This window comes from Pseudonaja textilis, chromosome 1, assembly GCF_049901715.1.
Source record: "Pseudonaja textilis isolate UNSWEBS1 chromosome 1, rPseTex1.2, whole genome shotgun sequence".
Taxonomy (NCBI): domain Eukaryota; kingdom Metazoa; phylum Chordata; class Lepidosauria; order Squamata; family Elapidae; genus Pseudonaja; species Pseudonaja textilis.
Genome location: NC_141990.1, coordinates 205,298 through 214,393, shown reverse-complemented (window position 1 = coordinate 214,393; position 9,096 = coordinate 205,298). Strand labels below are relative to the sequence as shown.

The 9,096-nt window shown below is 62.7% G+C and overlaps 1 protein-coding gene across 1 annotated transcript; it reads right to left on the bottom strand.

The window, feature by feature from the left end:
- Positions 1–2,367: 2,367 nt before the first annotated feature.
- SERPINF2 (serpin family F member 2) lies at positions 2,368–8,578 on the bottom strand. Its single transcript, XM_087923974.1, has 8 exons — positions 8,142–8,578; positions 7,730–7,786; positions 5,999–6,314; positions 5,515–5,658; positions 4,611–4,814; positions 4,315–4,457; positions 3,645–3,852; positions 2,368–3,250 (listed from the first exon to the last, which is right to left on the bottom strand). Exons 1-8 carry the CDS (start codon positions 8,205–8,207, stop codon positions 2,802–2,804), a joined length of 1,587 nt encoding a protein of 528 aa, XP_087780100.1. The 5' UTR covers positions 8,208–8,578; the 3' UTR covers positions 2,368–2,801.
- Between the last annotated feature and the right edge of the window lie 518 nt (positions 8,579–9,096).

Here is a 9,096-nt window from a genome sequence, read left to right as displayed (position 1 = left end):
GGGCTTTCTGCACGGGGACCCAGCCGAGGATGCCAGAGCCAAGTCAGGGCACGGGGTGCCACCAAAGCTGCCAGGCGGGGCAGTCCAGGGTGGGCCTGGGGGGGGGCAAGAGGTGCCACCCAGGAGGTGTGGGGTGAAGGCCGATGGCTCCGGGGCCCTGAGAGAGGAGGGTCGGCTCCCTGGGGGCCTCTGTGGAGAGGCACGTTTGCCCCCCCACCCGAGGGAGCCTGCAGGCCCATTTCCAGCCGGGGGGCCACAGATGCATCTATTTCCCCATGGAAAATGGCCTCCAGGACTGAGGGCATCTTGGAGAGCAGCCCCTGCAGTGGAGCTACTGGCAAGCAGGGGGTCCTCGACTTAACAACAGTTCATTTAGTGACCGTTCAAAGTCACAACAGGATTGAAGAAAAGAGACTGGTGGCTGTTTCCCACACTTAGGACCGTGGCAGCATCCTCAAGATCAGGGGAACCAAATTCCGGGGGCGGCCCGTGGCCTCCACTGACTACCGCGGCAGTGTCCTGGGGGTTCGGGGGGGTATCGCGTGATCATCTTTTGGACAAGCCAAGTCTACGAGGAAGCCAGATCCCCTTAACAACCATGGTATCAGCTTCATTCACTTCACAACTGTGGCAAGAAAGGTCATAAAACGGGGCAAAACGGACTTAAACCTTTCACTCAAGCCACAGCAACTGCCTTGGGCTCAACGGGGACGGCAGGCTGAGGATTCCCCGCATTTCCTTCGGGGGAGCCTCCGAGGGGATTAACCTCCGCTGCCTCGCCTGCTGGAGGCTCCCCCTCTGGAGGGAGGGCATGGCCAGGCCAGTTGGAGAGCCCAGGAGGGTCTCCGAGGACCGACAGAAGCCGCCACAAAGCCCCTTTGGGGCCTGGGAGGGAGGGGCAGCGGGGGGGGTCTTTCTCTCCCAACCTCCAGTTATCCAGACCTTTCTCTGGGGACGAGGCAACGCAGGTGACCCCCACGTGGGGAAGCTCTTCCAGGCCCCCTCTTTCAGGGACCTTTGCGGAAATGGGGCCCTCCGCTCCAAGGAGGGGAGACTGCAGGCCAGCCATAACCCCCCCACATTCCAACATCTCAGGGCACAGCCAGCTGCAGCCACGGCCTCCCTTGACCCCCCATTAAGGTCACAGCCCTGTCCTGGCCTTCGGGCTGCTATTCCCCCGCCCCCCCGGCTGCCTTCCTCCCCACCCTCCCCACCGTGTCAACTCTGAAGCTGGCCTAACCGGCCATCTTGGGGGCTTCTGCATGGCCAGACTGGAGCTGAGGGATAGGGAGGGGGCAATAGAGATAGGCAGGGCTTTGTAGCCAGAACAAAATCGTTTCTCCTGGGAACCAAGGACAATCCCACAGGTGGCTGAAGAGAGGAGTGAAGTTTCCAAGGAACCGGACAGCACCTTGATTGGACATTGTGACTGTCTGGGAAAGGGGGAAAACTTACTTTTCAATAGGTGAGTCGGTTTTCACCAGTCTGTGCCAATACGATATATCCAATAAACCTGTTGAGGAACCAACTTGCCTGGGAGTTTTGTTTGGTATGGGTGTATTACAAAAGGAAGAGTTCTGACCTGGGCCAAAGGACTATCACTCCCAGCACCCTGTTCTAGAGCCGAGCTGGCTGGGGAATTCTGGGAGTTGAAGTCCACAATGCTTGAAGTTGGCCGAGGTTGGACACCCTGGTCTGGAGGCTGGACCAAGGGCTCGACTGCAGACGGCTCTTCTGCCTGTGGAGGTGGGAGGTTGCCTTCCTCCGTTCCTCTCAGTCACCCCCTGAGCTGCCGCTCCCCACCGGATCTTCTGGCAGCAACTAAGCGGATTTGCCAGACCACCGTGCAGGGCCGCCTGGGCTGGAAGACCTCCACTCCCTTCCAGCCCCTTGTCATCCTGGCTCTCGGACCCTGTGGAGACCGGAGTCTCTGCCCATCGCCTCCTTCCGCTGACGGCAGGCAGTCCTCCATTTGCAACCATTCGCTTAGTGACCGTTACAATGGCACAGAAGGCAGTGACCAATGGCCATTTTCCGTGTGGTCACTGGATCAAAATTCAGGTGCTTGGCCACTGACTCGCGTTTATGACGGCTGCAGTGTCCCAGGGTGATGGGATCCGGCAAAGTCAGTGGGGAAGCTACTGATCCACTTAAGAACCGTGTGGCTAACTTAACAAGTGCGGAGATTCGCTTAACAACAGTGGCAAGAAAAGTCATAAAACGGGGCAAAGCTCCCTTAACTCTCGGCCAGCAATGGGAATGTTGGGGTCGGTTGTTGTAAGTCAAGGACTGCCTGTTTCTACCCATCCCCTGTCCGCTTCGCCTGCCTGGCTCTGCGGAGGGGAAGGAAGGAGACGGAGGCACCCAGAGAATCATGGCGGGTTTATTTGCCTGGTTTCCCTCACAATCCTCCCCGCTGAGCTGAGAGCGATGGCGCCTCTCACCTGCGCTGACCGTTGGACAAGAAGGAAGAGACAGGACAATTTGGAATCGGACTGTGATCCGGGAGGCTCTTAGGACAGCCCGGTTCATGGTCCGTGTTGCTACCCTGGCCTTCTGGAGGGAGGGGCGTCTGAGACAAAGGCAGGTGGCAGGGAGGGTGGGGGCTTCCGGGAGAGTCGACTGGGGGGCCTTCTTGGGCAGAGAGGGGTTTGCTCTGACGAAATGGGGGTGAGGCATCCCTCCAGCCGGGTGCCAAGGAAACCACCGGGGGCAAGGGAAATCAAGGGGGGAGGCCAGGCAAGCTGAGGGGTCGGACTCCACTCCAGGACCCACGGATGGCCGAGGAGCCCCCCTCAGTTTCAAGATTGGGATAGATCTGGCCCCTTCCGGAGACCCCAGCTGGGAGGGTGATGCGCTTTGGGTGGGCAGCCATTTGGAGGGTCTTCTGGAAGGCCGGACTGTCTGGGAATGGGGGGGCAGCTCTGTGGCCCTTCAGGGATCGACAGGCAGGATTTCCTTCTCACTGGCGGGGTCCTGGCCCGTCTTCTCCCGGGAGCCCCGGGGCTGGGATTCCGGACGGTGCCCAGGAAGAGCGGGATGCCCATCACGTCCTCCGTGATCATGAAGACGAAGGGCCGGTCGAGGGAGAAAGACGAGATCGAGCGCGAGGCGATCACGCTGGTGGCTGCGGCCGCCTGCACTCCGGCCTCAGCCAGCTCCAGGGTGGCTCGGTGCTGGATGCTGGAGACCACCAGGGGCCCCTCGGCGATGTGGTGGAGGTCTGGGGCAGAAAAGAGATCCCCGAGGCCTGGAGGGAAGAGAGGAAACCACAACTGAAGAGCCAGCAGGCGCTTTCCCGTGGCTGGGGGCGGGGGCGGGGGTTGCCCCTCGGGCTCTGCTGCGGGGCTGGGCAGCCTGTCGGGAGAGGCCCCCCCGCCTCTTGCAGCCTCTCCAGGCTGGAGGTGCTCGGAGGGACCCCAATGGGGCTTCCCCCGCAGAGCCTACCTGCTCAGGGTCTTCTTTTGGACAGAGTGCTTGGAGCCAGGGGGAGGGGGAGGAAACAGCTCTGGGTGAAGGCCAAGTAGAACCTCTGCTCAGCAGCAAGAGCAGGAAGAAGCTCCCGCGTGCGTGCGCGTGCGTGTGTACGTGTGTGTGTGTGTGGCAGGCCGGCCTCCGCCCCCCCCCTCCTGGGCGCCTCTCACCTAGCCGAGTTAAGGCCCCGTTGAGGTCCACATAGTCCTCCAGGTGCAGCTTCGGCACCTTCACCTTGGTGGACCTCTCCTGGGGGAAGGCCTTGTCCAGGTCGAGGTGGAGGACCTCGGAGAGGACCTGGGAGAAGTTCTTCCGCAGGGGGAGGTCCGGGACGATGGCCACGAAGGAGGTGTTGCCTTTAAAGGGGAACTTGGCAACCTGGGGGAAAGAGCGGAGGGAGGGGGGTCCGAGAAGGGCAGGACCCTCCACTGCCAGGCTGGCACAATCACGGGAGCCTCTTCCTCTCTCGCAGGAGCCCCCCGGCCGCCGCCGCCTCCAGGCAGGGCAAGTAAGAGCAAAAGCCCCCGTGTGGCGGCTGCCATTCCCCTGAGCTACGGAGGGCAAGCCGAGAGCCTGACCCCAGTTAAGGGAGGGGGAGGGGAAACCCCAGCCCTCTCACGGCCCCCCCAAACCATTTCCCAACCCTGAACTGGAACCCTGACCGACAACCAGGGGATTGGCCAGGTTAACGGTATCTTTGCCACCTGTAAAGGTCAGGTCCAGCCTTGCTTCTTCTGTAACCACTTTGGCTTCATAGTAAAGTCTATTTCTGGCTAATCCTTGGGGCAGGGGACAAGGGGCTCCCCTCCCCCCCGCCCACCCGCCCACCCCGCCCTCTACCTCGACCTCCCAGGACGCCGTGCTGAACCAGCTGAGGGGGAAGTCCCATTCCTTCATCATCTCCACGGAGACGGCAGATTCCTCGTCCAGATGGAACAGGCTGAGTTCCGTCAGCAGCGGGTTGAACTTGGTCCTCCAGAACCCTGGTCCACAACAGAAAGGACATCAGGGGGCAAAAGGCCGGCCGTCTTCCTCGCCCTCAGAGCCGAAGGTCTCCAGATCCCGGCCCCGCTTGGAAGAAACCCAGCGACGTCCCAGGGTGGCTTCCCAAACCGCCAGCCAGGAAGGAGACTCACCCCGGAAGAAGACGGCGTTGAGAAGGACCATCACGGTGTTGGCGGGCAGCTCGGTGAGCATGGTGGAGATCCGGCCGTGGGTGGCTTCTTCCACCCACCTGTTGATGGCCTCCAGGTCAGCCTGGCTGTTCCCGGAAAGGAGGGCGGGCTTGGTTCCGTAGAACCTCTGGGACGCCTCCAGGAACTTCTCCTTGATGGGGACGCCTGGGATGGAGGCGACACGGGAGTCAGGCCCAGAAAGGGGAGGGGGCCGTTGTGCTGGAGTAGCCTTTGCTTGTGTCTAATAAACGTCTCCTAGGCAGCCACGGGTCAAATAATTTGGCTCTTTCAGCAGGAAAAAATACTTTTCCAAAGAGAAGGACGAAGGTGGCTTCTCCCAAGAACGGCCTTCCCGGGAGATCCTGGCCGCCACGTCCTCCTCCACGGAAGGAGGGCAACCCGTCATTTGGTACCCGGATTGTAGCCTGAACCTGACGGGGAAACTGAGCGGTGTAAAGAGGAGACGGTGGGGGGGGGGGAGAACCATCCCTTTTGCCTTCTTAGCAGACCTAGGCGGCCCTTTCGGTCTCCAGTTGAATTAAGCCACTGCAGACGAGCCGTGGAAACGGCCCAGCAGATGAAGTGCCATTTCTTGCCCAGAGCCTGAAGGGTCCCAGTGCCAGCCCAGGCGGCCTGGCACCAGAAGAGGCCTCTGGACCTCCATCTGCTGGCACCCTGGGCAGGTGAAGGGGATGGGCGTGCCTTGGGCCACCTTGCCAAGGTCCAGTGGCACAACCCCACCCCCCGCTCTCCTCCTGGGGCAAAGATTGCAAGGGAAAGGACGGTGGCAGCCCCTCCCCCTCTCCTCTGGAGGGAGGGGGGCGCCCAGAGGCAGGAATGGCTACTGCCCACAGGGAGGGCTCACCTTTCTCCAGGAAGAGGCGGCCGGCTATGCTGAGGGCCGTCTGGTGGAGGTGCTGGGTGACCCGCCGCAGCGCCTGGTGCAGGCAGGGCACCGAGTCCATGTGCAGGGCCTCCAGGAGCTGCTTCTGGGTCTGGTTGGCGGCCCCTGAAACGAGCCAGGCTCACTTTGGGCCGGGGAAGCCCCGGCTGGAGGAATCGGGGGGCAGCCCTTAGGAGCCCTCCCCAGGGGAGCTCCTTGGACCGGAGGGGGCTGGCAGTCTCTGGGCAGTGGGGCTGGGCTGCAGGGCATCCCCCCCACCCCGTTCATTCCTGGGGAGTCTCCCACAGGTCGAGGCCCTTCGATCTCCTTTCGGTCCAGCAGGGCCGTCTCTGCCCTAGTGGCCAGAACAAATGGGGCAGCTGGGAGCAGCGAGGGGGGAGGGGAGGCCAGCTGCCCCTCTGCAGGATGCTCTACCCCCCGAAGGGTCTTCCCTGGGCGGTGTTACCTAGAGCCAGGTGGGCAAGGGCCAGGCTGATGCTCAGGGGTGAGAAGAGGGTGTTGCCGCTGCCATCCTCCGCTTCCACCTCCCGCAGGAGGTCCACCCCCAGGGCCCTCATGGCCGAGGCGATCTGGCCCACGCTTCCCGAGAGGTCCCGGTCCCGGCAGCCTTCCTCCTCCTCCTCCTCCTCGAGAGAATTGGGGAGCCCCCCCGGCCCCCTCTGGCCATTCCCTTTGTCTGGAAAGTGGGGAGGCAACTTTGTGGGGTCCTGAAGGGCCTCCTGGGACGTGGGTTCTCCAGACGGGATCTCCGCCGGCTGGACCTGCAAGCGGGGAGGGAGAGGAGAATGTCCTGCCAGGAGCCCTGGGTTCAAGGCAGGCTCCTTTGGCAGGCTACTGCCCCGTGCCCTGGAAGGCCCCAACCGCCTGTTTCCAGGCGCAGCCCAGAGGTCAGGAAGTCAGATTTGGTTGCTTTCTGGCAGACATTTCACTGCCCAACTAGGCAGCCTCATCAGTGCTGGGAGGGGGGCGGTTTGCTCTGTGGCGCTCTAGCAGTGTCGGCGTTGGGGGTTGGGTTCTTGGCATTGGTCAAGTTCAGTTCGCAGCTCCCTGACGGGGGAATTGTTTACTTCTGGATGGCTGGTTCGTTATCAATGCTTGTGCTAACCTTGGCTCCCCTGGGTGGGCAGGTCCCCTCCCCAGCGATCAACACCCTTCAAGGGGAAGGAGACCCCTCTGGAACAGCCCTCTGGACAGCCGGCCTCAAGGGAGAAACACCAACGGATCCTGCCCCGTGGAGGGACTCAGGCCAGATTATCCAGAATCGAGCTGGAAGGGACCCTGGAGGTCTTCTAGTCCAACCCCTTGCTCAAGCAGCAGGCCCTCTACCATTTCAGACAAACGGTTGTCCAATTTCTTCTTAAAAGCCTCCAGGGTTGGAGCCCCCACAACTCCTGGTGGCCAGCAGTTCCCCTGGTTAATTGTCCTCCCTGTTCTCCTTCATTCCAGGTTGCTCCTCTCCTTGGTCAGTTTCCATCCGTTGCTTCTCGTCCTGCCTTCAGGGGCTTTGGAGAAGAGCTTGACCCCCCCACCCCCCTCCTCTTCTCTGGGGCAGCCCCTCAGATACTGGGATGCAGCTACCGTGGGCCCCCTACTCCTTCTTTGCTCCAGACTGGCCGTACCCAGTTCCCACCGCCATTCCTTCCTTTGCTGCTGTCTCCGGCCCTTTCGGCATCCTAGCTGCTCTGCTTTGATCCCAGCTCTTCCCCAGCCTGCTTCCAAGACCCTCTGCCGCTGCCCTGGACTGGCAGCCACGGACTCTGGGAACTGCCTGCCCAGCCGAGGGAGGGAGGACGTACGTCCAGGGCCTGTGCTTGGCCTACAAAGGGAGCCCCCCCCCCCGCCGTTTCCTCTCCCAGCTGCCCTTCGCACACCGTTTGGGCCGGTGCCCCCTGAGGCTGCTCTTCTGGAGTTTCACCTTTGCCCCCAGAGCTGGCACATTCCCCTGCGCCAGGCCTGCTTCTCCCTGCCTCTGCCCCAAGTGGGCCTCCCCGCTCTGGGGGCCCTGCGAGACCCTCACACAGGCCGGCCAGCCAAGGCCCTCGGTGCTGAACTGTCGGGCTTTGCCCCCTCGCTGACCTCCGTGCGTCCTTGCAGGTTGGGAAAGCAGGATTTGAACCTGCTTCATCGGCTATGCGCACACAGGCACCCAGACGGCCTGAGTGGGCTCCCTCCTTACCAGCAGGGTTTTCCTCTGGGCACCTTCATCCCAGCGCACGTCCTGCACAGAAGTGGCCTGAAAGAAAAGGCCTCGGTCAGCCTCTTGCCCCCGGCTGCTCCGGCTCTCCCTCGGCAGGAGGTGGCACCCAAAAACGGGCTACGGAGGCTGGCAGAGCCACTTTGGGGGGAGACTCACGGGGGGGGGCACACCAACGGTGTAAGTGGAACAACGCTGCCCATGTCCCCCTCGGCCACCAGCCTGACCACGGCAGCCTGTGGGAGGGAGACCACGGGTCTCTCAGCTACTAGCCATAGAGGCCTTCTTTCCAGGAGGGGCCAGGATTCGATCCCAGACCTGGGCAGGGGTGGCTGCCGCCCGCCCCCCCCCCACACACAGGAGGTTTCTCAGAGGGAAGCGAGTGGCAACTCACCTGGTCTTGGCCAGCACACACAGCAGGCAGGCAGGAGGCCAGCAGCGCCCAGAGCAGCAGAGCCATCAGGAAGCGCGAGGGGGGGCGCTGTGGGAGGAAGAGGCTGCGCTGACCTGGGGCGCTTTGGGGGCCGTCGGGGGCCAAACTGAGGTGCTTGCTTCCCCCCCCCCTTCGCCTGCAGGGCCCCGGCACCAAGTGGCACTGCCTGCAAGTAGCCTGGCTTCTCGTTGTCCCTGTCCCCTCCCTGAAGTTGGAGGGAAGTGCCGCATTTCCTGGGGGAGGGAGCACCAGCCTCCCCACCCAGATCCGTCACCAAAACACAGGAGTGGCTTCCACACCGCCAAGAAAGGGCAGAATTCCCATGTCCCCCCCAGCCTGCCCCCTCTTGCCGCCCCCTACCTGGTCTCCTTCCGTGAGCAGCTTTTCCCCACAGCTCTGGAAGGGGCCCCAGCCCGAGGAGGAACGCCCCCACTTCCTCGCCCCCACCCCCGCAGGCAAATATTGACTCTCGGTATCCAGTTAAACATTTGTTCAGAATAACCTCAGGTCCAGGGAGCAAGGCGCCCCCCAGCCCCTCCCCTTTGCGGGGGGGGGCACCAGCCCTGGGCCCTAGAGGAAGCCCCCTCCCCAGCCCCCACCTGCTCCTGCAGGTTTAGCCCCTCATGAGCCCCTCTGAGCAGGTGGGAGAAAACACACCTCCCAATAGCCCCGCCTCCCCTCCCCTCCCCTGCACAGGCCCCCCAGCCCCTCCCCTCCCAGGGCAGGTGAGCCAGCCAGGGGCTGCAGCTGCCTGGGATCCCCTCTGGGGCACTCAGGCCACATCTACACCCCCTCCCCAGCAACAGACAGGAGCTCCTTGGCTAGCTCTGAGCTGCGGGGGGAGGCAGAAGACCCCCCTGAGCTTTGCCTGAGAAGGCAGGATCGGGCCCACCCAGGAGTGAACCTCCCTTGATTA

Bases quoted from the DNA above. Each gene is read 5' to 3' on its own strand.
- SERPINF2 (XM_087923974.1), bottom strand. From the start codon at position 8,207: ATGGCTCTGCTGCTCTGGGCGCTGCTGGCCTCCTGCCTGCCTGCTGTG. The intron at 7,787-8,141 runs GTGAGTTGCCAC...CTTTTCTTTCAG, and splicing joins TGTGTGCTGGCCAAGACCAG to GCCACTTCTGTGCAGGACGT. The intron at 4,815-5,514 runs GTGAGCCCTCCC...CCTCCATCCCAG, and splicing joins CCGCCTCTTCCTGGAGAAAG to GCGTCCCCATCAAGGAGAAG.